At 35.2% G+C, this 21,077-nt stretch overlaps 2 protein-coding genes across 3 annotated transcripts; one reads left to right on the top strand and one right to left on the bottom strand.

Moving 5' to 3' along the window:
* Positions 1 to 378: 378 nt before the first annotated feature.
* On the top strand, positions 379 to 885 carry LOC107063222 (uncharacterized). The gene has a single exon (XM_015314810.1). The coding sequence runs from the start codon at positions 379 to 381 to the stop codon at positions 883 to 885; it is 507 nt and encodes a 168-aa protein (XP_015170296.1).
* A 1,455-nt stretch (positions 886 to 2,340) lies between these two features.
* LOC102586003 (ATP-dependent RNA helicase DHX36) lies at positions 2,341 to 18,715 on the bottom strand. 2 transcript variants are annotated; one of them, XM_006360369.2, is made up of 19 exons: positions 18,131 to 18,715; positions 15,463 to 15,617; positions 15,299 to 15,386; positions 14,817 to 15,047; positions 12,815 to 12,910; positions 11,723 to 11,911; positions 11,468 to 11,627; positions 11,262 to 11,392; positions 8,952 to 9,119; positions 8,604 to 8,876; positions 8,048 to 8,242; positions 5,526 to 5,729; positions 5,280 to 5,349; positions 5,050 to 5,198; positions 4,623 to 4,928; positions 4,293 to 4,352; positions 4,060 to 4,212; positions 3,816 to 3,926; positions 2,341 to 3,645 (listed from the first exon to the last, which is right to left on the bottom strand). In XM_006360369.2, the coding sequence occupies exons 1-19, from the start codon at positions 18,485 to 18,487 to the stop codon at positions 3,190 to 3,192; spliced, it is 3,552 nt and encodes a 1,183-aa protein (XP_006360431.2). In that variant the 5' UTR covers positions 18,488 to 18,715; the 3' UTR covers positions 2,341 to 3,189. The 2 variants fall into 2 exon arrangements, with proteins under 2 accessions (XP_006360431.2, XP_015170317.1); XM_015314831.1 differs by having other exon boundaries at positions 18,127 to 18,205.
* Between the last annotated feature and the right edge of the window lie 2,362 nt (positions 18,716 to 21,077).

Genomic DNA, 21,077 nt, shown 5'->3' on the forward strand with positions numbered 1-21,077 from the left:
TCCTACTTTTTATTTTTTGACTTAAAAGTCATTTCAGTTTGACTTTTTATTTTTGACTCAATCCAAACGAGCTCAATGTAACAACTTCTAGAAGTCTAAAATCTATAACTAATTGCTATTAACCTTCCATAAACTTAACTTCAAGATTGACTTTTAAGATTTTAACTATATCTATTTAGGTAAGTTAATTAATGAATACCTTAAAAATCAGATTGTGCAATTAATTTGTTTATATATTTTAGTCAGATCAGTCAACAACTTACAATTATTTAATTATGTGATCTTATTACACATCTATAAATATAAGCCAAACACTCTTATTTTATATTCAAAGATAGAAACTCACTCTTATATATTTATTTATTTTTGTACTAAAATATGCCTAGAAAGAGGGCACGTTTGACCACTAGTGATCTTGATGAGGAAAAGAGAAAAAAAATGCTAGATGAAAAATTAGAATCACTGTGTAAGAAAGCATACGAGCTGTCTATTCTATGTGATGTAAAAGTTGGAATAATTTGTTCTATTCCCCAAAAACCCGATGTTTTTACTTGGCCATCTTTAATAGAGGCTCAGAACATAGTAAATGATTATTTAGGTTTTCCAGAACACAAGTTAGTTACACATAACGACTACCTTAAACCTATAGTGAAAAATCGAGAAAAATATATCAGAAAATTAGAGGAAATTGCTGAGGAGAAGGAAATGAAGAACCTCTTCAATGAACTTTTTGAGGGAAAAGAACTCTTCAATGTTAGAGAAATAAAGGGTTTGTTGAAGTTAATTGTTGCTAAGAGGGTTCAACTTGAACAAAGGAAGATACAACTTAATGAAGTTGTTGCTAATGACAACAATGTTGGAGAAGAAAATGTTGGACATCCTTAGAGTGTTGGTTGAGCATGTAATGCTTTTTATTTTTCTCATCGCTTATTTTGTCTTCTTGTCTTTTAGTTACGTTTCCTAGTTACATGTTTGTTGCTTATTATTCATCTTTTCATGTTATTTTCGTCATTTTAAGGATATATAAAAGATATTCTATTAAATCTAATTGAATTACTACAAAATAATGCTAAATTGTTTTACATTTCCTTTTGAATGGGTGTAACTTTCGAAATTTGCTAATTCTAGTGCACCTTTTGAGATTTGTGGTTATCAAGAGATACCGGATGGAGCCAACATAGGTTGTGGGACAGTAATAGGATAGTTTCACCTTAATCAAAAGTATCGGATTTGAGCCCTTGGTATGGAAAAAATCTCGTGGGAAGCATCACCCCCGAATGGACCCTACAATACATGATCTTGATTAAATTGAGGCTCCAATGCAAACTCTAAACACTGGGTGAGAACAAAAAAAGAGATACGAGAGATGAAGGAGAAGTTGATTTACGTTAGCAACTTTACGTCCCCTTAAAAGGCAAGTTGTTTAGGCCAATCTTGAAATATTTAAGTCCCACATTGATGGGATGAGGAAATTATGAATTCCTTTTTTTGAATATATGAACTTGATAATTTTTCTCTCATGAACTAGAAATTCATTTCTTTACATGATATCAAAGTCAGGATCTTCCTACACACCAGATGTCTAGTCCTAAACGTGGGACGGGATATTGAATCCCATATCGGCTGGATGAGAACTTGCATTGGACACATGAAAATTTTAAAATATAAAGGAATTAGAAGACAATTACATTGTCTATCAGTTGGAGCAACAATTCTATCAAAATTGGCCATGCTTTACCTTCTTATCTAAAATTTGGCCCAATTTTTTAGATGAACTTATTTTTCAAAGAGTAGCCCAACAAGTGAAGGACATTGTGCATTACTCAAATAAACATCTTATTTTACCATAATCTCTAAAATTCCCTACCATTTAAAAAAAAATTCAAAAATCCCCTCTCAAATACATCACTTCCGTCTCGCTGATATATCCATTTCACTCTTGAATGCATCCCTCCCCTTTGTATCCGGATCCTATCCCCTCTCAGATACATCCCTCCCTATGTATCCGGATGTTCTATCCCCTCTCAAATACATCGCTCCCCTATTTATCTGAATGTCCTATCCCCTCGATACATCCCTCCCGTATGTATCCAAATGTCCAGTCCGAAATCCATAAATTTTAAGGGACTTGTAAATTGGAAAAGAGTAGGGAAATAATGTAATTAACTCTTAACACTATGAAATTTTTGTAAATTATACTTCTTTTTTTACACAAAAAAGATACTACAATATTACTCTACGTACAATAGTACAATTGTAAAATAATTTTCCTTTCCCTTAATTTTAAGCACATATTCAGCCTATCAGCAGTGCCGGAATAAGAGACTAGACTGGATGCTCTTGACCCAACTTGCAATTGCACGCACATACATTAAAATAGTTCTAAAAGTTTTCAAGATTCACAGTTATGACAAGAGGGAGTTACTCAAATGATAAACAGTCCTCACTTTCAACCCTAAGATTGTGGGTTCGAGTCACCAAGAGAGCAAAAAGCTAGGAGCTCCTACGGAGGGGTTAAAAAAAAGGATTCACAGCTATTGCAGTAAAGTAATAATAATAATAAGTGGTCACTCACATGCTCCGCAGATATTGCTCAAGGCTCTTGATTTGACTCTGCCTGTATTGATCATTGAGCAATCAAATAGCCCTGAGACGTAACCAAACGGGCAACGAACCACCAAGTAGAGGCATAGAAAAAGAAAATTCTAAGAACAGCCATTAATAGCAAGATAGAGTGATATTCTAAACCATTATTAATATATACAAAGGATAAAGATGAACTTAACCATTAAGTGCAACAATACCAGAGCATTTGATCTGCTTCGCAAAATATGAAGCATTTCCTAATCGCAAAGATATTGTAATTTCAGGTGCATTGGCTCGACAAGCAGACTGAACAGCTGCAAAGGCAAAAATTGGGACAAGTCAAAAGAAGCCAACCCATCCAACCTTGTCCCCCCTCCTCCCTTGGATTTAGCTTTACTTCCAGATTTCAGAGGCAGTCTATTTCACTACTGAGCCCACTGCATTTGTGAGACTTCAGAATCAGCCGTTCATGGGTTCCAGGATATCATATTCACATACATAGTAAAACTGCCATCACAGATGCTCCTATGAACCCATCCCGAACAAAACCAAGGGCGTGAAGCTGTCCCAAGCATCACTGATGCCAATTTTGTGATGTCCACTCTATGCCTTTTTGCTCTTTTTCAGAAACTGAGACATCTGCTCAATGTAATCAGGACCTGCACGGTGCCCTTCCAACAACCACTCCAGAGCCTCAGCTGCTGCATCTTTTTCAGCTTGCTTTTTGTTGTTGCAAGGTCTTCCCATTATCTGCATTCCGTTGAACTCCACAGTTGCTCGAAACTGATTGTTATTGAGTTGCAATGACTTGTAGGTTGGTGTTGCATATCCTGCTCGATTCAGCAACGTCTGTAGCTGAGACTTAGCATTGTCACCTCCTGGACCACTTTCTATCCTTGACGTTGGAGCTGGTGGTGGTGCTCCAGCACATGGCTTGGAAGGAAGTAAAATCTGATGACTAAAAACGAATCTGCCACCGCATTGATCCTCTGAGATAAGCAACCATATTGCTGACAGAAGTTCATGATAACTATGTACATCCATCCTAGGATTCAGGAGCTGTACCATGTAGATTGTCAACTTTAGTGAAATATTATTTCAAAAAATTGTTAACAAAATCTCTGCTTCTTCAGACTTGACAAGGCACAAAACAGAATAGCATTCCATCTGTTGTGAACCAATCCTTTAGCAGAATTGACAATAAAGTGAGGTAGCAAACAATCACTTACTTTAGTGTGAATTAACTCATCAAGCTCTCTTCTTAGACTTCTGTACATTTCTGCTATAGTAGGGTTCATAAAGAACTCTAAGTATCCACCCAACATTTTCAAGTGACCGTCCTGTAAAAATCAAGTAAATGATTTCAATCAACGGAGAGAATATGTAAGCAGGTTAATTACACTAGGCATTAACCTGTACACAAATTTCTCCTTCGGGATCTAGGATCAACAGAAGGCAAGATGGGGAGCTCACCACTTCCCCTTTTGAGATGGTTCCTCCAAATAGAAGCAGCACTGAGTCGGAGATAGCTGTAGAATCCCGTAGAAAGACACAGTTTACTTTGATCTTTTCATTGAACACCAGCCAAGGATATGGTATCCTGGAGTCCCGGGCATTAACAGAGTTCTTTGCATAACACCAGAAAGAGAGTAAGATCAATGGGACTTTTATTAAAGAAAACCAAAATACGCAGGTAGCATACTCACCGAGTGTAATAGCACCGGACCATCTTCCATTGTTTTCAATGAAAATGACTTTTCATTATGCTGCAAAAGCAATAATATTAGTAACATTGGAAACAAGGATACTTCAACGCTCACTAAAGATTTTTTTTTTTGCGGTTTCACTAAAGCTTAAAATCATCCATGAGGGCGCTTTACTACTATGGAATTATACATTTATAATTATGGATAAGCGCTCGTGTCCAGGTTGTTTAAATGAATAAAAAGGCACAAATTAAATGGGATATATGGTGAATGCAAATATGATCTCTAAGATACATATTGAAGCAAATAAAGAGAGACAGCAGGTTTTACCAGTACAGAACAGATTCCAGGATACAACCCATAGCAGATAATCGCTCGAAGAAGATGCTCATCATAACTCCAAGAATTATACATGGTAATGTTGCTGTCAACAAGACCAGTGTCGTTCAGCAAAGAGTAAAACTCCTTGCGAAGAGAATCAATAGCTTTCATAGACTGTGCAGACAGAAAATTCTTCCAGCAGTACTCATATCCAGCTAGGTCTCTTTCAGCATCCCTCCAACCCTCATATGCTTGGACAAGAGCGAGATGGTCACTAAAATCGCGTGAAAAGTGAGCCTTGGCAGCATCTGCAAGCTGAAAACAAAAGCTAGCATGTCTCAAAACCATAACTGGTCTCTCAAAGAAAGTTATGTTTGATCCAACTAATGGAGATGAAGCAAATAATGACAACAGCAACACGGAAGGCTCAACTTACATCTTTCTTGTCAAGTGGTGTCAAGAAGGGATCTCGGACATTAAGACCAGCAACAATAGTTAATATCGGGTCCAAACAATTCAAAATTGCTCCAAGTATAAGCATTTTCCCCAGTTTAGGCTCCATTGGAAGCATTGTTAAGTAACGTCCTGTCATTCAACCACAACAAAGGCAGAGAAAAATCAGACTACATGGTTAGACTTGAATACGGTTAAAATTCAGTTTCGTACCTAGAACAGTCAAATTTTCATTCTCATCTAAAGCCCCAATGATTTTCAGATACTCAACAGCATTTTGAACCTATCAGCAAAACAAAAGATTACTTCACTGAAGCAACAAGCAAAGGGGGAACTTGTACAGATCACAAGATGGTCTGAACTTATATCAGAGGCCAGTAAACTGTACTACCGAATAAGAAAATTGCTAACATATTCATTACCACACAAGTAAGAACAATAAATCTGACAGAGCATTACCGCTAATAACTCGGGAGATTGCAAAGCCCTCGTGAGGAACTCAGAAATGCTACCGAGTTTTAAACTTTTAATTTGCAAACAAAGGGATTGCAAAGGAGTCCTCAGAATTTCTGGTAATTGATAATCTGCAAAAGCATCATATACACATCTGGGATAAAGATGATAGCATTCTCCTGGCTGAACACGTCCAGCTCGTCCCCTTCTCTATCAGTTTCATGAGTAAACAAACATCATACAGTTAAAAATTGTCGGTAGTAACCAAAAGATTATTAGCATGAAAAGGGAGAACTTCCTACTAAAGAAACAGAAAGTACCAACAAGGTGAAAACTTGTCATTAGCAACAAAAACTGGAGAGAAAAAGAAGTGAAATAATTCCCCTTTCTCATATTTTACATCTCATCATTATACCAGTCAGCCATTATTACCAATGCCGGAGCTTTGAGCCTTGTTATCTGTGTGGCAGTTGTAGTGATTGTTTTCATAAGTTATAAGAACCTAATTTTCTAAGCAATTTCCTTTCTCTTTTGCATTCAAAGTCAAACCCAAAACCTTTTGCAACCACAGGTTCAAGGACTTATCTTTGCTTAGACCAGGAACTCTTGGGTCTTGACATTAATAGTAATAACAACTTGTTTCACATAAGAAGATCAATGAAGGCTAGTTTATAGAGTCCTTTGTAGAGCTGGCTTTTGACATCAACAATACTTACCTGTTCAGCAAAGAAATTTAACGAAGGCTACAATTACTTGCAAAGACAAGGTACAACTATATTATTGTACATAATGTTGTTTTTTGGTCTTTGGCAAAAAAAAAATAATCTGATGAGTTCAGTCTCTGACAAACTCTTTGTAGTGCTAGTTACTTGGACAAATGTATCAATGACACCCTCTGTACCAAATTATAATGACTTTGGCGAGTAACTTCTAAATATTTTATATCCAGAGTTCTTGTCCAAAAATAATATTTAGCCAGACTTGCAATTGGCATTCACGAGCCTAATGACGAGCAAACACTCGAACGTGAGAGCAAAAGATCACCCAACAAATGAAATGAAATCACTTCTTGTTTCTTTTTAAAATTAAAAAGCAACTCAATGGTGCTTTCCCATTTGAATACTTACCAAAACCAATTTTTTCAGCCTTCCTACTGATAACCTTTTTTCCAACTTCATCATCCAATTCAAAACAGACATAAATTATAGGACAGCTGGAGCGCGTAACTTGGGGGCTTTGTTAGCCTATAAATCAAAACATTCTTCAGCTTCTATCTTATTTGCAGTAGCTGTATTTGGCAGGATTCAGTACCGAAATGATTGCCAAGGAAAAAAGCATAGAACAAGTGCAGAGGTCTTCCTTGAATATTCACATTCAACAGATAAGAAAAAAATAGTCACTCAACTTCATGAAATTTTGCAGTCCGTTACAGATATTAACTGACATATGGATGATGATTTGGACCACAAAAGCAGGGAAATAAGTACAAAGAAGGCTGTTCCAATTTGGCAGCTTTGTGAATAAATGTAAATAGTAAATTAGACAAGCAAAAGAAGAAGTATAACCTAACAATGCAATCAAGAATACCATGAATTAAGGCGCATAATACACCAAGAGAGAAAAAGCTTCACCCAGAACCATTATACTCGCAAACATTTTCTCCACCCTTTTTTATGCTAGTGTGGTGTTGGGCCAGCTTGGGCGAACTTCGACTATTCCACCGATTACCTGCTATCTCCCACCAGCACAGGTACCTAGTGTTATTTTCCCCTACTGGATATGGACCTGAGATCCTATGGTTCTCGTTCTCCTCTCACTTCATTGACCACTAGGCCCCACCTCTGGGTGCAACATTTTTCTCTACCTTAAGTTGAAGAAACATGCGTCTTTTATAAGCATCACATAACTCATTCTTAAAAGGGCTATTACCAAAGATAAACTATGAAGATTTACTTATTAGACAAGCAGGAGTTAATATAAAACTGAAAAATATTAACGACTTGGGTAGAGATCCAGCAAGGAGATCTCCATACAGTGATTGTGGCACAAGTAAAAAATTATCAGACCCTTGAATCGAAGAACTTCCAGAAATGAAACCTAAGGTTCTGGAAGTACTGGTCAAGTCTGAACTCCAAATTGAAATGTGCTTCAAAGCACAGCCTATTCATCAAAGAAAAGGTTCAAGTGTGAAGATTCAGAAATGTAATATTCATATGAATTTCTATAGTTAGTAGATATACAACGCATCAGGTGATGCATTGTCATAATCACAAGTCAATAGATTATTGAAAGAATTGAAGGGTTACATGGGTATCATTATTTCTCAGCAAATCAATCTCTCTATTCGCGGCTATTAAGTCTTCCTTCTCAATCTCATGGGCACCCTTCCCCTCCCACACTATTACACTGAACTAGTGAAAAGACAATCATCACAAAAGTTCTAACCATCACATTACACAATTTATGATAAAGACATATATAAACGTATCTTCCAATCAGATTCAGAAAGGACCAGCAAAGTGTCTTACTTGGCGAGCTGAAACCTTTGAAATCCAAGAAGGAAGCAAACGAGGAGTATTATTAAGTGCATCATATGACGTCTCTTTTGCCTTGCCACAGTCAATAACAAACACTACATCATCAATCGTGATACTGGTCTCAGCAATATTTGTAGCTAACACAATCTTTCTTACTCCATCTTCAGGCTTGTCAAATATTAACCTCTACATATAAGCAAAACGACTAAATGAATAAGAAGCACAAGAGCTTAGATAATAAACTGGACAATTAAGATTGTGAACTCCTTTTTTTTTTCTACCAAGTAGAAATTTGTAAATTATAAAACCTGCTCAATCTAACAAGTCAAATGGTAAGAAAAACAGAAAGTGCAAGTCACCAGCTAATAGGCAGAACACCTATTCTGATGACCAATCATACAAGGAGAACAGAAAATACACTAGTAATGCTTGTACTGAAATTTTACATTAGTAACAGATGATATATCCTTGAGAATAGCTTGTATCAAAAATATAGTTTACATGCAAGGCAAATGCAAGGTAAAAGCATAAATGAAAATTTCTTCACCTGCTCTGAACTAGCCATAGAACCATGGCATGCCAGCAATAAAACACGGCTTGTATTCCCCAAGATAGGATGAGCCTGTAGCTTATCCTTCAGAGAACTTATGTCATCCCAACCCGTCATAAAAACTAAAACAGCACCGGGCCTTTCATTTTCACAAATATGGCATAGAATATATTCTATAAAATTGAAGCCTATACAATCAGGATTCCAACAAGACAAAGACTCCTGTGTCTCAGGGCTAAATTCTTGGAAATCAGCAGCTCTGAGGGTGTCCTGACGACAAATAAAATATTAGCAGAGGAGTTGTAGCAAATGAAAATTGTGGAAGTTGCTTTTAAAAGTAGAAACCTCAACAGCAGAAGCAATCTGGCTCTTCCTTTTTCTTGGAGCTTGTTTGTTCATTTTCCACGCTCTCTCCTGCCCATAATCATCAATCTGATTGTCTGGCGTCAACCTGTACCCCGACATCTCCAGAATATTTTCCAGGAAATGAGTGCGAACTGGATATGTAAATCCCTAATAAAGACCATGGAAAAACTTTTCAAAAATAATATGGAAGCAATGTAAGTATGGATTAAATTGTATCCAGGAAAAAAAGGGCTGAATGTGGATTAACTGTTTAGTGTCTTAACCAAGAAACAGCAAACAGGTATGATGTTAAACACCAATGCTCTACCCAATAAGAGAAGAAATGAACTATATCGCGCATTTCACATACTCCATTAGGAAAATCCACAACCTGAATAGGAAAATTTCACTCCTATTCCTTTCAGCCACTTGGAAGGTCTGTGATTTTCTCTAAATTTAATAAGTTCCGCTAAATAAGATGCTGATCGAATCCCAATCTCAACTGATATTGTCAAAAATCCTTCATGCAGGTAATCATTCTAGATTATTTCTTTTGGATAAGGTTCAAACTATATTGTTGTAGTACTATTCCGTTACTATGTGTTATTTCTTATACTTCCATTGTTTCTTGTTTTTTAGACTGTTTTTCTTCAGCCAAGGGTCTTTATTTTTTGAACGAAATATTGTTCGGGTCATCAATCTAGTAGGAGTATGAAAAAATCAATGTCACAAAAGGGTATTTTTGGAATGTTATTGAAAGATTATCATTTAAACAAGTTTGGTTACAAAAATTTAAAACAGGGGAGGTAAATGTAATATTCAAAACCCCAAGGGAAGTGAGTGTTATAAGGCTAAACTTGGGGGAGTTTTCTGAAATTATCCCTAATTTTTTTTTAATGTGTATATTGATATAAATTGCTTTTTATTTTATACTCATACATGCTTAATGCTTTCTCTAAATGACTCTATGTTGGAACCTCTGTTTATTAACTAAATGGGTTCATGGAACTTGGTGGTATTCATCTGTAATATATGAAGACAAAATACATATATGGGATATTGACTATCCAGTGATACAATGAGATATGAAAAATACATGTTGGGAGGAACAAAATTTAGCTGTGTTTTTAATACTTTTGTTGAAATTTGAAAGAAAAAAAATTTGAACTATATAGAAGCTATGTCATCAGATATGGTTGAGTAAATGGTTTGCTCCAGCTTAATGCAGTTTAATTAACTTTTTGAAAGAGTTCTCATGTCTGATGCATTTTTAATTGTCGACACTCTTATTTTCTTTTTGCTAAAATAGATTGTCTCATGGAATTAATTAAAGAATATCGGTGAATAAATAAGTAACTATAACAAGACAAATTCAAATATAAAATTCTGTCTTGAAATAGTCAGACTTTAGACGTTCTCTTTCATTCTGAAATCTTGTGTCAAACAAAGGCCAGAGCCAAACATCTCAGCCAATATATAATGTTAAAATCTCCTGAATACAATGGTTAAAATCTTATAGATCAAATAATTTGTGGATTAGACTTCACTTAATTATCTATGGTTTCATTACATGAGCTCGGGGTAGAAGTTCGTATAAATGTATCGCCATGCTATTAAGTATTTTTATTTAAGTTCTTTTTTTCTTCTAATAGGTGGAATAGAATAACCTGATTGAAGCGTAATGACCATGTCTGTATTATACCTCTTAAAATAAAAGTGTGGTATTCAAATGTAATATCTAAACTGGCTAATTGTTCAGCTTTGTAGCTTTATATAAAATCACATCATTTTGAATTGATATAACATGTAACCAAAATAGCATAACTGCGCAGAAGATATTTTAATTTCAAATGACTAATTAGCTTATTGTCCTCTAACTTATATTTTAGGTTTCAAACAAATAGTGTTAAAATACAGATTAAAATTTCCATATAGAGAAGTTCTAATAATTAACATATGATACACGTTGTTTAATTGATAAAAAAGAGAAAACCAACAAACAAAATATATAAAAGGAACTAGCAAATATCAGATAAAAAGATTTCTACAAAGAGAAACACCTCACTATACTATTTTTCTGACAACATCACATTATTCAAATTTATTTTTTTATATTACAACTGCTTTAATGTTTTCTTCTTCTACTACCAAAAGAATATACATGAGAAATTTTCTGTGCAGTCAAACTATGTCTTATCAAATAAATTGGTATTCAGGTAGTACAGAACAAGAGGAAGAGGAATAGGACCATTGCCATAAATTAATGTCGAACATCAATTGAAAACACAATTAGTCAACCAACTTACTCACCGGAATGTGGACTAGTGGAGCCCCATCAAAGTATGAAGAGAAAAGCTCTGCATCTAAGGTGGCACTCATCAAGATCAACCTTAATTCTGGCCGACGTGGGAGTAAATCCTTCAGAACTATTAGCAGAAAGTCTGGTATAATACATACTCAATTGTTAGAAAGTAGATTCCATGAACTCCACAATCTCTTTAAAGACAAGAATATACCTTCGTTCATTCCACGTTCATGAATCTCGTCCACAATTACATGTGTGATTCCCTTCAGATTTCTATCAACCAGTAGCCTTCTTAACAAGATACCAGTTGTACAGAAGAGGAGGTGAGTGTCCCTTCCTTTAACACCTTCTAGCCTAACTTTATATCCAACCTGCAAAGACATCAAAGAAGACAGAATACTTATTCCAAACTTAAGTCATGCGTGATGGAATGTATGCCATTTTATTTTCTAGTACAGAAACTCACTGTTTCACCCAACAACTCCCCTCTCTCCGCGGCAACTCTTTCAGATACTGCCATAACAGATATTCTTCTTGGCTGTGTACATATGATACTGCACATGTCTCCACGAATAGACTCAATTTCAGACTCTAAAATAAACTGCGGAATCTGTGTGGTCTTCCCACAGCCAGTTTCACCAGAGACAATAACCACCTGTTCACACGGAAAAGCTTATCCTAATATCAGAATCATCATGAGAAGTTTTAAAAAGATCAAGCCTTTCCCAAGGAATTTAGCTACTGCATGTTTTCTTTTACACATTCCATTTTGAACTATACTAGTTCCCTAAATAAAATTAGAAAAACAAAAAACCACCAAGCTAAGAGCGGGCATCAACACTCTTCAAATCGCAGAGAGGTCATTCGCAGACAAAGCTAAGACCCAGTAATGGTTAGAAAATGGCGTACCAGAATACTAGACGAATTTAATAGAGCTTCAAAGGGCTCCAAGAACTGCAGTTTGCTAACATATTCAATCTGTATGCTTAAAATCTTTTCATTTGCACTTCTTCGCTTAAGCCACACCCCTAAATCCCAAGCAAGAAGAAGAGATTTACAATGCTGTGACATATTTCAAAACAGACACCTTTTATTTCGTCCCTCATCTGCTTTATGCTTGACCAACAAAAAGAATTTTGGTTCTTCCACTATATGTGAATGCTTTGCTAGATATCTCATATGGCAAGATTTGTAAAGGTTCATTTGGTGTCTGATAAGAAACTGGATAAACTAACAACGATGACTGGGTGAATTTATCCAGTTCCTTATCAATGGATTCTAATAATGGGATGTCTTGCTTGCCCACCAACAACCCAAAATGAATGTTAATTGTTCAAAATATAAGAAAGGCTTTATTTTTCTTCTAGAGTTTGATGATAGTTTCACAACCACATATTTTATGATCCTACCCAAATGTATCATAAAAACAACAAATCAAAAGAAGTTCTCCCTTTCTTCTTTTTCTCCTTTACCAGTGACATAAAATGCACATGGCACTGCTCTAATACAGCAATGATGGGCCAAGTGGCGAGGACAGATTTCTCAAGATCTGACATACCTGGTTCTGTGAAATGGCACTTAATATTGCGTCTTTTTCCTTATACGCAGGTAGACTACTACGAAATTCCAGCATCTTCCTACCCTCAGGTGATTCCTGTAACAAACAAGAATGATATTCCATGAATCGATCTTCCACAGGGAACAAAAAAAATATATACCGATAAACTTTTACAACATTATATTAAACAAACAGAACAAACTCAAAAACAAAAACAAAAAACTATAAAAAGCTACAAACTGTGGAGAAAATAGAAACAGCATAGAGCTAGAGTGCAGAAAGATCTATGTGAAAGGATCAAAGGAACAAAGTCACAGCAGACTGTTTACTCACTCTAACACATACCGTTCTCCCTACAAACAGTTGATACTGGGTTTATACACCGATTTTCAGAAATTCGTTTCTGAAAATTTTTCAGGTAGTGGTTGCTAAAGTAGTCAGACATATATTAGATTTGAAGATATTCTTTTCCTATGAATACAGGTAAAATAGGTTTGCCTAAAAAATCGCTTAATACTAGAGAAATTGCACCTTTGTTTATGCAATTCAGTAGAAGACATAGAGGGCTTTTTGCTTGATGTCATGAACAAGGACCTCTCTTGGATTTGTTCTTAGTTTCTCTATAAATACTAAGCTTTTATATGAACAAGAGCATTACACGACGTGCAAACTCCAGCTAGCACAAACATTTATGTCAAATTTTCCACCAACTAAGCTTCAACAAATCGAATGAAATCTGTCGATAAAGAAGTGGACACTTTGCTGAGGAACGAAGTAGCTTGCCTAGAAGGAGAGGAACAAATCTTCGTGTCTTAACACCTCCTAATTTGAGAACCTAACCCAGAAGTTTATCACTTCTATCAACTAAAACCAGAGCCCTCAATGATTTTAGATAGGTCCATGAATCAGATTCTTCAGAACTCAATTATGATCAATATTATTCCTATCTAGACATCAAATTCACCAAAAATCAAAGATGACTAAAATTCTTCTTTTCTGAATGCCCAAATATTTCTAGTAAAAGCAAAAAAACTGAAGTACAGTCTAAAATAACGTAGTGTGAGATCCGCAATAGTCAAGAAAAGAAAAGAGAACCAGTGGAGAAAGAATGAGAGGATACCTACTTAGGAAAAGTAAGGGCATTTTGGAGAAAAAGGATGAAGGCAAAATTAAGGTCATGATGTGTTATATCCTATAACTGTTACTATTTTCTCAACTAACTGGGAATGTTATGTATAATCCTTTGGGAATAAACACAAAAATTGTTTCCAAATAAACAACAGTTATAACTTTTCACTTGAGTATGTTGCGTCCTTATCTTATACATGCATACCACAGATGACTTTATAAGAGTTGTTTTGGCACCACAATTAAGTTCACAGATCTCCTATCTCTCACCATACGCAGGTTAGAGGAAAACAGCAAGTGAACAACATGTTTTTCTTTTCTAGAGAAGTTAGAGAAAAGATAATTATTATTTTCCAACAAAGGTGTGCGGGAAAAAAAAACAACTACTAGCTATTATGTCGTCGATTTTTAAGGGCTGCCCCAGCAACAGTAGATTCAATTGCACCTTCTTAAGGAAGCATTAGAAGATAAAACTTTTTGCCCTGCAATAGACTGTGTGGATCTCCTGGCCCCTCAACTTCTGCTCCTAGTGTCTTACTATGTTAACAAGAAAAATATACTACATGGTGTATCTATAAACTTTTTGACAGATCAGCTAGTGTAATTGTATTCTCGTTTCCTCTAATCTCAACACCTATTTTCATTGCTTAGTCCAGACTCCGGACAAATTAAGAAGCATGTATCATTACAGCATTTAATTCTCACTCCATGATGAGGTTTCAGGCAGCAAAAACTTTGATTATCATGTCTGACCTATAGAAAGTAGACCAAGAAAACTAAGCATCTTACTTGAAGTGAAGACAAGGTTGGAAGAGGGAGATAATTCTTAATTTTTACAGATGTCAGTGTGCTTTAAAGTTTGAGGTGATTGAACCTGCCAAGTTTGCTGCTCTGTCTGCATTTGCATACTCCTTTCCCAATGGATTTTCTTCATGGAAGCCTTACTTTGAGGGAGTGCCTCTGACTGCTCAAATAGACCCTCATCAGTAGCTATACTGCCATTACTGCTTGATCGTGAAAGTACATCCGTGCTCCTTGGATTACGAGACAAGTATTCTCCAAGAAAAACATCTACTCTTCTAGGTAAACCCGGAGGCAGGATCACCTGACAATTGTTTAAAGGTCGCAGTCTTTATCATCATTAATGAGATAAAGGACAGGAAAGAGAGGTAGAAGAGGGAATACAGGAACCAGGCATGAATTAAAACAAAGCCTGATCAAGTAGGAAGCAACAGGAATGTAAATCCAGACTAAGACAATTAAAATATTAAATAAAAGAAAATAGAAGTGGAAACATTGGCGTTGAGTCAAAATTTAAATAACTGAATAAGAATATCTAACAGGTCAAGAACATACCTCTCTCTGAGGACGCTTATCATCCAAATCAAACCTGTAGTTAGGTAATGGAAGCTTGCTGACAACAACTACTTTTGAATATAGGTTGCTGCAAAGGATGGTAGCATATTAAAGTTCTGTACCAAAACAAGTGCAGAAAAAAGACACTTCCTAATCAAAGATACCTATATAAACCCATTTTGCTTGCTAAAGCTGCTATTTGCTCATAATCACGCCTATCTTTTTTCTCCCTTGAGAGCACCTCTTGTATATCATTGTTGTGTAGCAGACCAGTGAGCTTCCATTTCCATGTTTCAGTGTTATCAGATGTGACAGCACCCTGGAATCCATTTAATGTTATAGGACAGTCAGGTGGCTTATATTTGTGATACATGCAGACGGGAAGAATTAGCTGTAAATGCATGCAAGCCATAACATGGATAAGATTGTATATGCAATTGAAAGTAGCTGGACATGAGCAGTTATTTTCCATGACAAAGCAAACATTCACTGACACGTATAAAACCTCATCATCAGATCAAAATAGAAAGTTTAAAAAGCCTATGTTGCTCGGACTCTTCAAAAATGTCAAGGGGTGCGTGTCAGATTCGCCAAAAGTAGTGTATTTTTGGAGAATCCGACACGGGTGCGGCATCGAAAGTGAAGAGCCCATGCAACTTAGTTAACAACCCATCCATGTCAGGAATGCTCCAAATAGAAAAGATGTCAGTGACCTATGGGTTAAGGTTGATTCCTTCAGATTAATGGTCAAGTTCAAGTCTCCACCATGTGTGCCTATCATCCAAGTGTATGTTGATTCATTCACCATATGTCCAGATCAGTGATTCCATCATTTCAGCAACAGTGAAATGCTGACAACATAAATGTGTAGTGTAGTCAAGTTGACGCATATAATATTAGGGCCACAAGAACACTCTTGTTCAGACGCAACTTACCGGAGAGGTGCAAACTAATGCCATATTTATGTTTAAACAAGTTGTAGCATTTTTCAATTATTTTTTTAATAGCCATGGTGTCCGGACTAGGTTGTTCGCACCTCGACTAATTCTATGAGTATTTGCTACCTCCCACTAGCACACTGACACAGGTACTTGGTAACTTTATCCAACAAGGCTAGGACAAACCAAAAGAAATCACCTAGTGTTTTGCCTCTACTGGGATTTGAACCTTCTCATGGTTCTCAATCCACTTCCTTGACCACTAGGTCACACCCTTGAGTGTAACATTTTAAATTTTTCAGTTAATTGATATGAACTACATATATCTGGATAAGAATATAACTCCAGCATTAAAACAATCTAATAACTCTAGAAAAAACACTAGTGCAACCACTGATCAGCATATTACTTGATAATTAGGCAGGTTTCAGGACTAGTGACTTAAGAGCATATCACGAAGTCTAACAACAATAAGCACTTAATCCATGTTCAATAACACTAGATAGGATAGGATAAAGATAGTATCTAATTACACATGAAGAATGGGATTATATTTTTCCTGTCTATGAAAGAGTTACTATATTATCTATTTTTTATAGAAAACTTGAAAAAGAAATGAGAATAGTTACAAGGTCCAAGAAGAAAAAAGATGAAGACCCATACTAGTGCAGAAAGGTCATTGAGCCAAAAAGAAAAGCTCAGAAGAGAGTGAGGAAAAGGGATGGACTGAATTTAATTTGTCTATTTTGTTGATAATACTTACTATTAAATTCAAGTCAACTGATAACCGCATTGTACACCAATTATTTAATGAAACAGAGTTGTAGGGTGCTGGCAATGGCAACTTTATTATTCATTATATTAATTACTGTAGTTCGGAAATCTTAATCAGGCTTTCTTGTTATGCATATCTTGCTACATGCCTGAACATCAAAGGTCCAAGGCAAAAGAAAACAACCATGCCTAACTCAAGTTAATATGCATGCGATGCTTTCCAATGCAGTTCAGTGCTTAAACACATATGATCCTTAATTACATTTTACTCGCATAGGGTCACATCATTGATCTAAAACTCAATATTCAGATTTGTGGATTTGGTTATCTAACTTATCAAAATACATGAGTCGTGTTAAAACCAAAGAACGAAGTCAAAGATTCAAGACAACACAAAGATGCGATGTTCACAGAATTGTAGATTAAAGTGTCAGTATATCACCCATAAACCAAATCAAATGACAATATTCTCACGTTCTTAGATTACGTAACTACTCAAGTAACCTAACATAATACAATCATGACCCAAATGTAAGTTTCAAATCCACTTTAACATACCATTGAAGCTTCAAAACACTATTTTGAGTTAACTTGCTCAGAAATCGAATTTCAATCGAATTTAGGCAATAATTGAGTTCTAAATGAAATTAGGCAATCACCTTTCTTCAGTAAAAACTAGGCCATCATTGAGATTTCCCCATTTAGTCATTTCCTAAGCCAAATTGGATCATTATACAACAATTCAAACATAGCCCAATTAAGGAAGAAAACTTACATTTATCGAGCAGAAACAGTCCTTAAAATTAATTGTATAAACAGCATTTATAAGCATTGTGAATACTGAATTTAGACCCCAAGATTCTTCCCAACTAATTCGCGCACTTAATTGCTCAAGCTACCTGGTATATTAAGTATCAACATACCTCAATTCCAAACTAGTTGAGGCCAATAATATGAATCCTATCTATACATTCTGCTCTATTCAGGCCATCTAATTGAAATCCTTTGTTCATTTTAAACACTTAAGTTGGGTACCTATGTAATGCATGCCTAAAGGAGAACAAAGAATCCTGACATTGATTAAACTTCAAAATGCTACAGATAGACGTGTCTCACCTACCTGATATGGCGTAAGCTCAATATCACCCCCTTCCTCAGAAACCTCATCAAATTGTGAACTTCTCTTATGTTGCAGTCGCACTGGTTGCTGCTGAGGCGGAAGGCAAGCGTAGGACTTGAGAGAGTTAGGATTAGGTTTTTGATCGATTGCTGTAGGACGAAAGCTGCCAGGTTGTGGAGAAACAGCAGAGGGAACAGTGATTACTGAACGGAGGCGTTGATGTGGAGGGACGTAAACAGCGCCGCATGATGACAGCGGCCGGTCCTTCATCGTTAACGACAGTGGTGAAATGTCAAAAGGTTTAAGGTTTCGGTAATGTGAACTGTATGTCAACAATTGGAGTGGATATAGGCTCATAAACTGTTCGAGTCCACTCCTGATAACAGGTAACGGAGTTCCGTCTTACAGCGACGGAAGAGGTTACGTACCGGCGGTCGGCGGTTGGTCGGAAGTTGAAACCTTCACGGCAGTCGGCGGTCGGCGACGGCGGATGGAACTGAAGCTAGTTTCGAAGATGATTTGTATATTCAGGGAGGAAACTTAATCACGTGATGTGCACGTGAGCAAATGTTGAAACGGTAGAGGCCCCACGTAGCCTCTTTGGGAGGATGTGGAATACATAAAAGCGCTTAAAAAATATATTCTTTTGAGTTCTAATTTTTACTCGTTAAAGGTTTAAAATTGGAAATTATTGTCATAATCCAGAGAGATAACGATATAATTAATAATTTAAATAACTTTCATAAAGTACACTGGTATAAATGTTAATTACTCAACGTGTGATAGTTTTAAGGGAAAAATGATAAATATACTCTCCAACTATCGTAAATGGTATGTAGATACCCTCCGTCATACTTTTGAAATATTGGTGCCTCTGCCGTCCAAAAACTAGAACGTATATGCCCTTCACTCTATCATAAATGGAGTTAATACCTCAGATGGTCACTCAACTATGCACTATTCTCTCAGAAAGTCACTCAAGTTCATTTTAACTCAAAAGTCACTCAACTATGCACTTCTTTCTTAGAAAGTCACTCAATTATCCACTCTCTCCTCAGAAAGTCACTCAATCTATTTAATTACTTTTTAATTAAAATTTGTTGATATTAATTGTTGGAAAAATTGTATGAAATAGCAAACTATTAATTCAAATTAAATGCTATAGACATAGTTTATTTTATTTATAATTCGCAGCAAACATCCCAAATTTTTGCCATTTGATTCGGTATACAATTAGCCATTTTCAGTATACAATTAGTCATTTTATACATTTTTGGTATAAAATGTATAAAATGTGTTTGTGTTTGTATAAAGCGAGAGAAGAGTGTATATACAAATACAAATACATATATTTTTCGTCCTATACACTTATAATTATATAAATACAAATCTTATTATACAAATTACAATGTATAAATGAATTTATATAAAACTGAACAAATTTGTATAAAAATTGAATGTATCTAGCGAATTATACAAATCAAAAGCTCCATCACAAACATAAAATTTGTTATGTAGCGCAATTATGCAAACTATAGCTATGACACACAAATATAATTTTTATGTTTGCTATATGTGAAAGTTGCTCTTAATTGTTTATATAACAACCAAAATTTTAAAAAATAAAAAATACCATTTAAATCATTTAGTGATCCACCCACCTAACTCGACCCATTAAAAAATATAATATGACCCATTTTATTTTGCCCTTAATCCTAAATTATTCCCTCTATTTTATGAGCAATTAAATAACAAGTTCAGCAACTCGAGCATGAATATATGTAAGGTTTACAGTTATGGAGATGATCAAATACATTTCTATTAAGATTGCACCAAACAATAAGGTCGTAAGTGTGTGTTACACTAATTGTGTCGTACCCTTTTTTTCTTTACTAAGGTAATTAATTGAAGAGGTAAAAAAATACAAAAAATAATAAGTTTAAGGGATTATAGACCACCTGCATAATTCAAGTGTGTAGCCGATAATTTCATCATAACTTAGATGTGTTTCTTTGCCTTACTTCTAATTTTTATTTTTGCAAAAAGAAATGAAAGACGGGTAAATAATTTATGTTGAGGAGAAAGAGAGGGAATAATTTAGGATTAAGGGCAAAATAAAATTGGTTATATTATATTTTTTTAATGGGTCAGGTTAGGTGGGTGGATCACTAAATGGTTTAAATGGTATTTTATTTTAAAAATTTTGATTTGTTATATAAACAATTAATATAGTCAAATTTTAATTAATAAAATAATTAAATAAATTGAGTGACTTTCTGAGAGAAGAGTGCATAGTTGAGTGACCATCTGAGGTATTAACTCATCATAAATGGTATAAAGGGTATATATGCTCTAGTTTTTGGACGGCAGGGGTATCAATGTCCTAAAAATATGACGGAGGGTATCTTCGTACCATTTATGATAGTTTGGGGGTATATTTGTCTTTTTTTCCCTAGTTTTAATAATTATGTAACTTGTTTGAGTTGTGTTTAGACATATTGTATTTACCTGTAGATATAGTCTATGTGTCTCTAGATCTATTGTATCTAGTGAATGTATATCACATCTTTCCTCTTTCTCATTCGCATTCGTCCCTTTACTTCCATGTATATGTGTTTTATCATATCATGCATCTTGCATCCACTATCAAATATGTACTGTGTATATCAATTTCATCTAATGTATCACGTATCAATTTCATGTATCCAATATCAGTGTATTTATGCATAGTATTCAGTGTATCTCTACATAGTTACATATTGATTTTGAGAGGACATTAGCGTATTCAATTTATCTATGATGTATGTAATGTATTTCTGCATAAAATATATCTATTTGACATTAAATTTGTGTTGTATCTAACGTATATGTGCATAGACACATACTTAAATACTTATATATATATATATATATATATATATATATATAAAAAAATATATATACACAC

This window comes from Solanum tuberosum, unplaced genomic scaffold (genome assembly GCF_000226075.1).
Source record: "Solanum tuberosum cultivar DM 1-3 516 R44 unplaced genomic scaffold, SolTub_3.0 scf00322, whole genome shotgun sequence".
Classification (NCBI taxonomy): Eukaryota; Viridiplantae; Streptophyta; class Magnoliopsida; order Solanales; family Solanaceae; genus Solanum; species Solanum tuberosum.